The sequence below is a fragment of the Neofelis nebulosa genome, chromosome 14 (genome assembly GCF_028018385.1).
Source record: "Neofelis nebulosa isolate mNeoNeb1 chromosome 14, mNeoNeb1.pri, whole genome shotgun sequence".
Taxonomy (NCBI): Eukaryota; Metazoa; Chordata; class Mammalia; order Carnivora; family Felidae; genus Neofelis; species Neofelis nebulosa.
The window spans coordinates 8377292-8390682 of record NC_080795.1 but is presented as its reverse complement, the minus strand read 5'-3'; the positions used below and the strand labels follow the sequence as shown (position 1 = coordinate 8390682).

At 42.6% G+C, this 13391-nt stretch overlaps 1 protein-coding gene across 1 annotated transcript; it reads left to right on the top strand.

The window, feature by feature from the left end:
- The first annotated feature begins 11097 nt into the window (after positions 1-11097).
- On the top strand, positions 11098-12329 carry MOS (MOS proto-oncogene, serine/threonine kinase). The gene has a single exon (XM_058699618.1). The coding sequence runs from the start codon at positions 11204-11206 to the stop codon at positions 12248-12250; it is 1047 nt and encodes a 348-aa protein (XP_058555601.1). The 5' UTR covers positions 11098-11203; the 3' UTR covers positions 12251-12329.
- Positions 12330-13391: the final 1062 nt, after the last annotated feature.

Below are 13391 nucleotides of genomic sequence, written 5' to 3'. Positions count from 1 at the left end.
CTGAATTCGACTCCTGAAACCAATAGTGCAGTGTATGTTCACTAGCCAAACTTTAAATAAAAAATAAAATTAATTTAATTTAAATTTTAAAAATGAAGGCAAAATGAAAATGGTTTCAGAAAAGGGAAAAAAAGGCTATTACAACTTCATTTTTGAGTGCCATTTTTGCTCAAGATTAATAGATGGATGCCTAGTTTTTCTCTCAGCGGTTTAAAGACTGTTCCATTACCTTCTAGATTACAGAGTGTCTGATAGGAAGTCTGTGAAAGCAGAGGAACACTACAGAAACCCTTACTGCAGCCCCAGCTGAAACCTTGACTGCAAGTTCTGAAAGCCTCTGAGCTACAGAGTTCAGCTAAGCTGTGCTTCGATTCCTGACCACACAAAAATTATGAGGCAACATATGTGAGATATAAACCCCACTAAGCCTTGGGGCCATCTGTTATGCAACAAGAGATATCGAATTCAGAGGCTATCCTAAGAACTTCCACAAATGAAAAATTAGTTACATGAAAAGCACCCAGGATATAAAAGCACTGGACATCTCATCAGCTGCTTTAAAAACTGAGGCGGGTGGGTGCCTGAGCGGCTCAGTGAGTTGAGCATCAGACTCTTGACTTTGGTTCAGGTCATGATCTCACGGTGCATGGGATCAAGCCCTGTGTCGGGCTCTGTGCTGACCGCATGGAGCCTGCTTGGGATTCTCTCTCTCTCTCTTTCTCTCTCTCTCTTACCTCCCCTGCTCGTGCTGTCTCTGTCTCTCTCAAAATAAATACATAAACTTAAAAAAATCAAAATAAACCGGACGAAAGGAAGGTGCAGAATGCAAGAAAACGAAGACCCAAACCAACAGAGAGTCAAAGAGAATCCCAAGAGTAAAAGTAAAGGGAAACCCAAGATAGTAGCTATGTTATAGACTAGAACCACCACCCACTCTGAAATAAGAGAGTGGCGGGTGTATGTGCCAGAATTCGTAAATACCCAACACCCAGCTTGGAAAGTTGGAAAGGATTGCCCCTGGGTAACAGGTGAGAAAGGGCGCCTGGGGAGCACGGCTCCTGTCTCACCAAACTGTAGGGAAATCCTATGTCAGCCACCGTGGGGACTTTCTCACATCCACTCTCTCCCCAAAGGTAATCTATTTACTGCATCACATAACTGATGCGTGCACAGTGCCTTGCTTCATGCAGAATTAGTTCTCAGAATTCAAACGTTGTTATTCGATCCCCATCTCTCTTTGACCACATCTTTGCTGTGCTTTATTCTGCATTCACTTCTCTCTCAGGTAGGCACTTGCCTAAGGGGCTACTAGTTCTTCATTGGTCTAGAGAATTCCTGAAACTGGGACTTCCTGAACCAATCATTACGGCTGAGACAAAGAGCATATGATAATTAGCTAGGCCCGAGGGCCCTAATAAATGAAAAGACCCCCTTCACCACTGGAACTTACGGAGAAGTAAAAGTCCAAAAGGACTTAATTGTGCAAACATTTCAAGGGGGCCAGTCAGGCCTGGCGATTACCCTGTGCCAGCTTTTCCCTTCTCAAGAGTAGCGTAAGAACTGATTTATCATGGTCCTAGAGAAAGGAAGCTATCCTTGAAAAGTGTGAACGTGTAGAGAGCACATCTGAAAGGGACTGTTATTAGGACTTGCGAAGAGAGTCTTTGGAATCCTCACCGCGACCTAAACTATTACCCTGAAATAGCATGAGGGTTCTAGAGCATGCAAAATCACCCCAGCTGAGCACAGGAATTAGACACACCTCCACGTCCCCCTTACCACCTTGGTTTTTGCCAGAAACACCTGAAGGAAAACCAGGGCAAACACCATGCCAACCACATTGATTCATGGTGTGCACGGAAGAGGAGATTAGGATCTGACACAAGTTGCCAAGAAAGCAGCCAAAACCTCATTAAAGATGTTGAGAGAGAGACTGAGGGGAAGCCTTCAAGAAGATTCTCTTTCCACTACTTGCCCAAGTATGACTACGAAGACTATACTCCAGCTTTTCCTCTCAACAAGAGCTAAAAGATCTTCTAGTAATAGGTTCTTCCTCCTCCAGAATCACCTAAAATCACCTACTGTGGAGCTCCAACAAGTTTCCTGATGTTCTGTTTCCAAAGAGGAGCCAGGGGAGCCAGGACCTTCACTATAAAGTGCGTTTTTAATTTCATGTAAGATTAAGCCTTAAAGCATTAGCACTGAAATCCTCAAGCTGGCAAAGAGACACTCCAGAAATAATTAGGATTATTTTGTCCATTATTTTGTCCATTTTGTCCATTAGCACATTTGAGTACTTTAGAATAGATGAAAATGATCTAAATCTCTCCTTAGATAGGTCCAGACTGCAGAAGGCCAAGTGAGAAATGTATTGTTTGTATTTCAAATTTAACAAGTCTTAGTCTAACAAGAGGCGCTAAGAAGATACATTATATATTTTATGTAGAAATGGGTTTAAAAGTTTTGTATTTTAAAAGTCTTAGTCTAATAAGAGGCATTGAGTAAGGCAAGTTTTTAATCAATAAAAAGAGAATTACTTACAGTTTTATACACAACCTATCTATCCAGACACACACATAAAACAATTCTCTTTGTACCAGCTTTAAAAAATGCCTTCCTGTGAACACCTGAGTGGCTCAGTCAGTTAAGCATCTAACTCTTGGTTTCAGCTCAGGTCATGATCTCACAGTTCGTGAGTTCAAGTCCTGCCTCAGACTCTGCACTGACAGCATGGAACCTGCTTGGGATTCTCTCTCTCCCTCTCTCTCTGCCCCTCCCCTGCTCGCTCTTGCTCTCTCACTCTCTGTCTCTCTCTCTCTCTCTCAAAAATAAATCAACTTAAAAAAAATTTTTAAATGCCCTACTTCCAAAAAGCACTTATGGTGCTGTAATTGTCAAGAATGGTCTGCTTAGAAACTTCTAAGGGTTCTGTTCCTTCAAGCATATATACAACTTTGTGTTTACCCGTTTGGTTGAATGTGTGTAAGTATATATATGTATTTGTACCAAGCTAAAATTAGAATGGGTTTTAAGCAAATACATCTATTTTTTAATAGATGTATTAAAAAGAACCTCAAAAAAGAAATAGAACCTATCCAAAGGCTTTTTAAAAACTGGAATTCTACACTGTAATTAAACATGAGGATAATAGTAACTATTATGTACAAAATGATGTCAGAATTTTGACCCAAGTAGACAGGTCCTCACGCAAATCTTCAAAGCTTGTAATATGTGATGTGTGGTGGCCATGGAAAAGTGTCTCTCAGATCACTGAATGCAGAACGTATCGCTGACCAGTGGCCCCACAGCAAGCTGCACTTACTCTAAAATCCGCCACGATGTTTTTGTACTGAAGCCAAGCTTCCCAGCACTGCTCCCAGACAGTGGCTGTGCAGCAGGGACGCAGAAGCCCGCCCATTCCCAGGAGACACCGGATTCCTCTAAGGGACATCTTTGACTTGAGGACTCCTCGTCCGCCATATTGAACCTTCTTAGGGCTACGTTACAGGCTAAGACCCTTCCGCCCCACCTTCCTTTTCTCCCTCTGTCCTTCACAACGGTCAGAACTGCATCACGGGCTGACAGCCCTCCAGCCCAGGTCCCTCCTTATTTTTCCCCCTTGTGTGTCCCTTGTAGGTCCCTTGCGTGTCTAACCTTGTGATGCTATCTGCTCCTCAGAAAAGGTGGACTAACACAGCATCCATCCTTTCTTAATAAAACAGAATTCGACTATTTCATGAGATACTACATCCCTCCTTAAAATCTTCCTGCAGGAAAATCAAAGATGTTGGGATTCCCATTTAGGGAATCATTTGGATTTTACACATTGTAAACTTTGATATAATGTGATATTATTAAGTTGGCAGAAAAATGTTACATATTGTGTAAGGAAGCTAAAAACGAAAAATAAATTTTAGAGGCTTTACTATCATCTCATGTTTACTAAATTAAATATTGGTGGAATATATGAACATATGTAGCTAAATGAAATTTCCATACAGAACTTGGGAAATTCATCTGCTTGATTTGCCCTTTACTCCTCATCTCATCAGGTAGGCTGATAATTGGCTTCTGTCCTCCTCCAGGGTTTGAATACCACACAAGAAGAAAACTTCTTGGCTGAAAGCCACTACCTCTTAAGAAAACTGCTGATAACCTCCCAGAATTGAAAACAAATTAAATCATATTTATCACATATGATATATGCATATACATACATGATACATGTAATTATAAAGACTCAGAATAAATTATTATGAATGACTCTCCCAGAAAATAATTGGACTACGCATCCGTAGTGGCATTAAGTATAAGGATAAAAATAACTGCCAAAGAAATCTTAAGCTTTATTTAATAATTTTGTTAGACAACATTAGTAATTACCTTAATCTCGTTTGGAATCAAAATCTTAAGTATAAGAGAAAGGGGAAGGGAATTATAAAAGCAAAGTGTTTTAGTTAGGAACTATAATGTTAGAACTGAATTAGAAACAGTATGAACCCATGCTTAAAAAAAAAAAAGCATATGTTTTCCAATTCTGTCAGCTAAAATGAGCTAGGAACAAGGGACTAAGAGAATGAACCTAATGAGTAAACTTCGCTATTATGATTTCTAATTCCATCTTTCCAGGATACGTTGGAAAAAATGGCTGATTGCTGTCTAGGGTGGGTAGGTTATAAGCCTGGGGCAACTTGCTGAGCCAGGAGACAAGAAATAATGCAGATTAATGGGACTGTGTCAAAAGAACACAAGTGCCGTGATTCCCATGGGTGCATCAATTTGCAGTAAAAGACAATGGTTGTTGCAGTTGGTTAAATCACATTGAGACTCTGCAAAGTCATGAGTCTATAATGATATACAGGAGGAAAATTAGCATAAAGATGAATAAAGATGGCGAACTGAATAGCCCGTATTAGTGTTGAATCCTTTACTCAAATATGATGTTATTTTGATTCATTTACTTTATCAGGGAAAAATTCAGAATTTAGTAAATATTAAATACATACTATTAAAAATTGTTTTCTGGCTTAAGGAAGGATGCCAGTAGAATGATCCCATAAACTGTGACTGTAAGTTGGACAAAGACATTCAAGATTACCAAATTCAATCAGGTATCATTTCAAATGTCCACAAGCATTTTATGGTCTGAAGAATATGGAAAAATCGCAAGATACCATTAAACTCAAAGATTTTGAAAACCAGTTTGAAAGGCATTTGCAAATGTCTTAAAATCTTGTGAAGTTAAAAGGCAGAGAGGCTAGAAGTTACACGTTACAGAAGTAAAAATGTATTTTTGTATCTTAAGAGTCAAAACACAAAATCCAAGTAACCAGCCCAGAGGAGAGCCACCAACCTCTGTGAATGGACAGAAGCAGCAGGTACTGTGTGCAGATTCCATCCAGGGACACGATCTGAGCAATCCATAGCATTACTATCTGGCAAGTGGGAACCTGTGTGTATTTCAGATTTTATACACTTGTTAACATGTAAGAGGATTTGGCCTATTAGAGTGATGGCCTGTATCTCTAATTTAAAATGTATAATTGAATAATTTGTTTAGATTGGTCATTTTAAGTTAAGGTCTGACTACATATAGTATTCAAACTAGTATTAAAAAAAAAACAACTTGAGACTCATCCCAGCCATTGTTTATTTCATAAATTTGTAAGTATTTCATACTCAGGATAGATTAGGGAGAACTTAGTGACAGCTTAGCATATACTAAATAAAGCCCATGAACTTTTACCACCGGCGCAAATCTTGAGGTGGTCAGCATAAACATTTTCCCCTTTCTAGAATGGACGGACTTCTGCTAGGGGCTTGCCTGAAGCTGTGGTCCAAACTCTAGATATTCCAAACTCTAGATATCTCTTTCAATTCCTCTTTCAAAAAAATCAGCTCTGAGACTCAGGTCAACCTAGATGACTCAGTATTCTTCCCATCCGAGGTGCAGGGTTGGAAACAATATGGGTAATATCCAGATATTACTAGCATCTCTGTCCGTGTGCTTTTAGTCTCATATTTCATCAAATTCCAGCTTTGGGTAGCTAGTGCTGAACTACAAATGTGGTTTTTTAAAAAAGGCTACCACATATATGTATCTAACTTAAATAGCAATATAAATTTTTCACTTATGATTTCAGTTTTTGTTATATTGTTAAAAGATGCGTTATAAACCTAAGCATTTTTGCCACTTTCTAGGGCCATTTTAACTTGTAGCTGGTCAAGTTATGGGTTAGTTTTATCTGATCGAAACACACGTATTGAGTACTTACTATGTTCCAGTTCTAAGTGCTACGCAGCTGAGAAGCAGGACACTATCAATATTTATATTTTATAAATGACCTACCCAAGACCACCCGACTGGTAAGTATTAGTCCCAGGACTGGAATTAGGATGACTGCTCCAAAGCCTCTTCATTATTTTAAACTTCATGCTACAGTCCTATATCTTTTCTTATATTATGAAAGGCTGCATCATAAACAGCCTCTACTTACCCCTTTATTTTCATTTGTATTCTTATACTGTTCCAAGAAAGCAATTTTATAAACAATACATGGGGTGATAAACACTATTGGCCAAAGTTGCATGTATGAATGGAAATACACATAAATATAAAATTAATTCTCTCCACATCTAAGTCTGGCCAGGACACTGTATCTGTTACTAACCAAGCAATTAATGATTCCCAGGGCAAAGCAAGATCCATTAACTTCTGTGCCAATGAAAAGCTAAATAGAGTAAAAATCTAAAAAAAAAAAAAAAAATCTAAATAGAGTAAAAATAGAGGTACACAAAGTTTTCACCGAGAAACGTACGGATCCACATAGTACAGCAAAAATAAGAGCTGCGACCAAATATTTTAGAGAAGCGGCAGTTTGTTCTGACTTGTCTTCATGACCACATCTAAATCCGTCATCTCATTCGGTGGGGTGTGTTGGATGTTTGACTGACACCGAATAAAATTAAATAAAAGCAATCTCCCCCAAAGTGCTCTACACCCTGACAAGTTTGGGATCGATTTAATTTTCTATAAAATAAACCCATAATAGTAAAACAACAAAATGCTCGTGTTGATATTACTTGTTCTACCCAAGATCAAACTTTGACAGAATCCTTGTCATCTGAAGAGGGGATAAAAAAGTACATCCCCCCATAATGCAGGGGAAAGTAATATATAGGTGTATCAGGTATTAGTCTTTAATAAAATTATGTTATTTCTCTGAATTCTGTGATGACTATGTTGTCAGCTTTTCAAACTGTGTAATTTGTTGTGATTTCTCATCTAAAAAATATTCACTTCCATGCCTAATTTTTAAATAGTTTTCTTACAAATATTCAGTTTGTATAAGCTTTGAGCCCCACAAAACTTGGATTTGCCCTTGACCATCACATTATTTTGGAAGAAACCAGAGTAGCTCTCTACGCTTACGGACATGGAAACAAGTCCAGGATACATTGCGAAGCATAAAATTCAAAGTTCAGAATAATATCAGTAGTATAATACCACTTAAGTAAAAAAAAAAAAAAAAAAAAAATGTTTTTCAAGTTTGACTCCATAATCTTTATCCGTAGCAAAGTACACATTTTTTTTTTTTTAGCTTTTTAGTTCTAAAAAGCAGCAGAAGGGCATTTTCGACCTTAATTCATATTTGTAGAGAGCAATACAACACTTCAACGACCTCGGTACGCCTATTCCCTCACATTGTAACTTTCCGAAACTGGGCTGTGACCGGAGACCGCCGGGAAGCCGTGGTCACTCGGCGCGCATGCGCAGCCAGGGCCGTGGCCGGTCCGACGCGGTCGTCATCGGCGGGGTCGTGCGCGTAGTCGGCACGACTTGGAGGGTAACGGCCTTTTGAAAACGTCCTCCGGAGGTTTACGGGACGATTCTGCATGGAAAGGCGAACGCACTTCTGTGTACGCCGAAGGGCAAGTTCGCAGCAGCGGGGCGCACACCACACCTCGGGCCGCTGGCCGCCTCGGGCGTCACGGCCTCGTCCACGTGCTTCTCCGCCCCCCTGGGGAGCGCCGGGCCCGCGGCCGACCGGGCTGCGCGCTGACCTCAGGGCCCCCCGTGCGTCGTGCAGGGGAGGCGCCCGCGTCGTTGGTCCCGCTGCCTGCGCACGAGCCGCGCGGGGAGAGCGCCCTCCTGGGCCCCCGGGGCCGGCGAGCGGAGGCGCTGCCGGACGCCGGAGCCCGAGCCCCCGGCCCGGCCGCCCTTTGGGAAGGGAGACCTTGCGCGGGCACCGAGAGCGATTCTCTCCTGCAGCCCGTGCTCCGCAGTCTCTCCGACTGAAATCAGATTCAACGCGCTGGTAACTCGGCCTTCCGCTGTCGCAGCTTGTGAGAAACATGCCCTTGTCCGCCTGATCCCGAAGTAGCTCTTCACAGAAGGGCTGCCAATCGGAGCGTTTCCAATCATTGCCTTTTTTTTTGCTCCTCGGCGGGTGCACCCAGTGTCTCTCTCTCCGTTGTTTCATTAGCACTTCGAGGGTAGATAGTGCCCACCCTGTTCTCAACAAATGTCATCCTTTGCCTTTATTTGGGGATGACGAGGTTACGGCACTTGATCAGATTAATCTTAATCCTCTGCGTTTTTAGTATATTACAAGAAGGCAGTAGGCTCTTTGATCTTTAACCTCAAAATTTAAGTTGGAAAAACTAGTGAAACTTCAGATTGGTTTAGCTTGTAGTGAGTTACATCAGCCCTGGCAGGGTACATTTTAAACCACTATTGTTTAACAAATCGGTGTCTTATGGGTATCAACACCTATACACTGTTTATTATGAGTTTCATAAATAATAACTAGCAGTTAGGCATTACTTCTCAGGTCCTGATCTAAGTATTTGAAACAATTAGCAATTAGGTATAACTTTTCAGGTCCTTGATCTAAGTATCTGGAACTCTGTTAATCCTGACAGCAATCCTGAGGTAGGGCGGATGAAACTGGAGGACAGGCAGAAACCCAGGCCATCTGGCCCCAGAGGCTGTCTTAAAATGGAGATTCAATGAAATACTCTTTTTTTAAAAAAAAGGTTAGCTTTAAAAAAAAGTTAATGTTTATTTTTGAGAGAGAGAGAGACAGCACGAGCAGGGGAGGGACAGAGAGAGAGGGAGACAGAATCCGAAGCAGGTTCCAGGCTCTGAGCTGTCAGCACAGAGCGGGATATGGAGCTCGAACTCACAAAATCACAAACCCTGTGAGATCATGACCTGAGCGGAAGTTGGACACTTAACCGACTGAGCCACCCAGTCGCCCCAGCAATGAAATAACTCTTGAGCAGATTGGCAGACGATGGGTATAATGAACTTGGGGCTTGTGAATGTAGAGTACCACATTTTCATTAATACCTTACATTTTATATAAATAATAAAATCAACCTTTGGAAAATGAACTCTCTATGCTCTTATCTTAACAATAAAAATTACATAACAAGTCACGTCATTTTGCCAAGAAGGTTATGACACTCTATTACTCTCCTTTGACTAATATTCGCAGCATTCCTCATGCCAGGAAACTAAATTATACCTATGTGCCAACTATGTGCCAACTATTAAATAAATTTTGCAGTATAGACTTACTGTAGAATTTTCTTATTTTACTCTCTCAACTGTCATCCTTTTGTATTTTGGGTTGGATTCAACTCCCTTTCTACTAAAATATTTCATAAGTGTACACTTTTTAGACTTTTGTTGTTATCAATGTGTACAGGATTCCCCAACTTTTATCCCAAAATAAAGAAGTTTAGTAATTATTATCCTAATTTCTTTAGGTGAAAAAACTGAAGCTCAAACAGGTTAAACACTATACACGAGATCACATAGGAAGGCAGATGGGTAGTATAGACTAGAAATCCTATCCTAGGGCTCAACAGACTTCAAATGGCTTATGTAAATGCCTTGTGTTTATTCTCATATCTTCTCAGAATGAATATATCTCAAAAGCATAGCTCTATCATCATAAAAATATAGTTTAACATCACCTGTGTGCTCTCCGTACAAGAAGAACAGAACTTTAAAGACGTAGATCCTAACATGTTCCTCTGTTTTTTTATCAATAGGGTAATGTTGGTCTTTTCCCCCAAAGATATGGAATGCAAATTAGTGGGAGGTAGGGAGTTTGTTGTTACAGAAACTAGAAAGGAAGAATTTATGGTTGCACAGCAAGCCCCTGGTTTAATTTCAACATCTGGTTGTCCACATTACATATAGACAGTAGTGATTCTGTGCCATTTTTATTCAGATTTTTCCTCTCCTAGGATTCTCTATTTGTTATTATCTGAAGCTCTGATCATGGCTCTGAATCTGAATCTGTTCTTTTTTTCTCCCCCGCCCGACTCTGTTTCGACACTTCTGTAACTCATTTGCTGTGAAGTCGAGAATCTCTCTTGTAAGTGAGCTTACCGGGTGGGCCAAACTACCATGGCCCAGGGTTGTTAGGAAGTCGATAGGTTGCTAAGAAGTCTTGCTAATTTGCTATATAAGCTGAATGGAGTGTCAGAGAATTCTCCTTTCCCCTGATGAACTTAGGAGATGGATGTTTTGACCTGTATCAGTGATTCTATTTGGATCGATTACTTCGAGGTTAGTTTTTTATCCATGTATGAATGTTGCACCTAATTATCCCTGTAATCGGTTAAACAAATGTCAGCTGTTCGTATTTCAACTCTTCCTGCCAATAACTGCTGGAAGTGATTTAATGCAGCTGGAAAACAACCCTGACAATCATTATAGCCTGCAAAGTGTGAAATCATTTCATTGCACTATTGTGGTCTCCTTAGTCTGAGGACTGATCACGTTCTGCGGATGACGCTTAAAAAAAAAAAAAAAAAAAAAGCCGGTTTTATCATAATTAGGGAAATACTGGGAAAAAGGGGGTGAGCCCAGGGGCAGCTCGGTGTTGTTTATCTGGTGAACTCTTCTCAGTCAAGAGCTTGTTTTTACAAGAAGGCGCTTTCAGCGTTGAAGGGAAATCCTGTCATCTGAAAAAGAGGGCTGTGCTTCATTCGAGATTGTTTCCCCCTTCTGATAAAAACACTTACTGATTACATCCCAGATGCGGCTCCTTTGGGGGAAAACGAAGGAAGAGGAGAAAAACGCTGGGTGGAACCAAGGGGTCGGCAGCAAGGCTTCCAAACTCCCGGGGCCTCTTCTCTTTTCGCTCGCCTGAGTCGCTCCGGGGTCCGCTTCGAAGGCGCGATGCCCTCGCCGCTTCCCCGGCGCGGTTACCTCCCCGGCGAGTTTTCGCCCCCGGTGGACTCGAGGCCCTGCAGCAGCCCTGCTGAGCTGCCAGGTAGGGCAGGGAAGCTCGTCGTGGGTGGCACTCCTCCCAGGGCCCCGCGGCTACCGCGCCGGCTGGCCTGGTGCTCCATTGACTGGGAGCAGGTGTGCTTCCTGCAGAGGCTGGGAGCTGGCGGGTTTGGCTCGGTGTACAAGGCCACCTACCACGGTGTTCCGGTGGCCATAAAGCAAGTGAACAGGTGCACCAAGAACCGACTGGCGTCCCAGCGCAGCTTCTGGGCCGAGCTCAACATCGCCAGGCTTCGCCACGACAACATCGTGCGGGTGGTGGCCGCCAGCACGCGCACGCCCGCAGGCTTTAACAGCCTGGGCACCATAATCATGGAGTTCGGTGGCGATGTCACCTTACACCAAGTCATATACGGTGCCACCAGCTGCCCTGAGGAGGACGCGGAGCCTCGCTGCTGTGCCAGAGAGCAATTCAATTTGGGAAAGTGTCTGAAGTATTCCCTAGATGTCGTGAACGGCCTGCTTTTCCTTCACTCGCAGAGCATCGTACACTTGGACCTGAAGCCTGCGAACATTCTGATCAGTGAGCAGGACGTCTGCAAAATCGGCGACTTCGGGTGCTCCGAGAAGTTGGAAGATCTGACGTGCTGCCGCACTCCCCCTTACCCCCCGGGGGGCACCTACACCCACCGAGCCCCAGAGCTCCTGAAAGGAGAGGCCGTAACGCCCAAAGCTGACATCTATTCCTTTGCCATCACTCTCTGGCAAATGAGTACCAAGGAGGCCCCGTACTCCGGGGAGCGACAGTACGTGCTCTATGCTGTGGTGGCCTACGATCTTCGCCCTTCTCTGTCAGCAGCTGTCTTCACGGACTCCATGTCTGGGAAAAGACTGGGGAAGATCATCCAGTGCTGCTGGAGGGCCAGTGCCTTGCAGCGGCCAAGTGCAGAACTCCTCCTGGTCGACCTTAACTCCTTAAGAGCTGAATTTGGCTGACTCTAAACCTGTATCAAGATAGGCTTTGTCTTTGTTTCTACTCGTTTTTAAAGAAGTGACCATGTAGAAAAAAAAAAACATATCTGCGGGATGGGTTTTTAGAAAATAAAGTTATTAAAAACTCCTTTTTTGTCTCCAATACCTTTTCTTTTTTTAACTTATTTTGAGAGAGAGATGGTGGGGGGGGGGGGGGAGGAGGGGTAGGAGGGGTCGAGAAAGAAAGAGGGAGAGGGAGAATCCCAAGCAGGCTCTCAGCGCAGAGCCCGATGCAGGGCCGGAACTCCTGAACCATGAGATCATGACCTGAACCGAAATTAAGAGCCAGACGCTCAACCGACTGAGCCACCCAGGCGCCCCTCAAATACCTCTTCTAAGACACACAGCACAACTACAAATCTAGTAGTTGTCTTAATATTGTTAGTAACCTTATTCCCTTAGAGAATCATACACTTTGCTTTCGCAGCAAGCATGCTTCTTTTTTTTTTTTTTTTTTTTTTAACGTTTATTTATTTCTGAGACAGAGAGAGACAGGGCACAAGTGGGGGAGGGGCAGAGAGAGAGGGAGACACAGAATTTGAAGCAGGCTCCAGGCTCTGAGCTGTCAGCACAGAGCCCGACATGGGGCTCGAACTCACAAACCGTGAGATCATGACCTGAGCCGAAGTTGGTCGCTCAACTGACTGAGCCATCCAGGTGCCCCAAGCATGCTTACTTCTGCAGTCCCCTACTCCTGAATTTATTCAAATCTGTTATTGGTGAAACCGACTTGTCCAGAACAGAACTGAATCATAAAATGCCAAAATTTTCTATAAATTCAGATCATATGCTCCATACCCACCACCTAAATTTAACCTACTAACAGTTTACTTGCTCCCACACCAAAGCACAGAGCCCAGTGTGGGGCTCAAACCCACGAACCGCGAGATCATGACCCGAGCTGAAGTCAGGCACTTAACTGACTGAGCCACCCAGGCGCCCCAGTAGAAAAATACTTCTAAACTGGGTCTCTTTTACCTATTATTTGGACTCAGAAATAGGTGACAAAGCAAAGATTTATGATATGTGAGAAGAAAATGACAACCCCGAGGAAGAGTAAAATTTAACATTTGGTTGGAGGAAAGCAGGCAAGTAAAACCAGAAT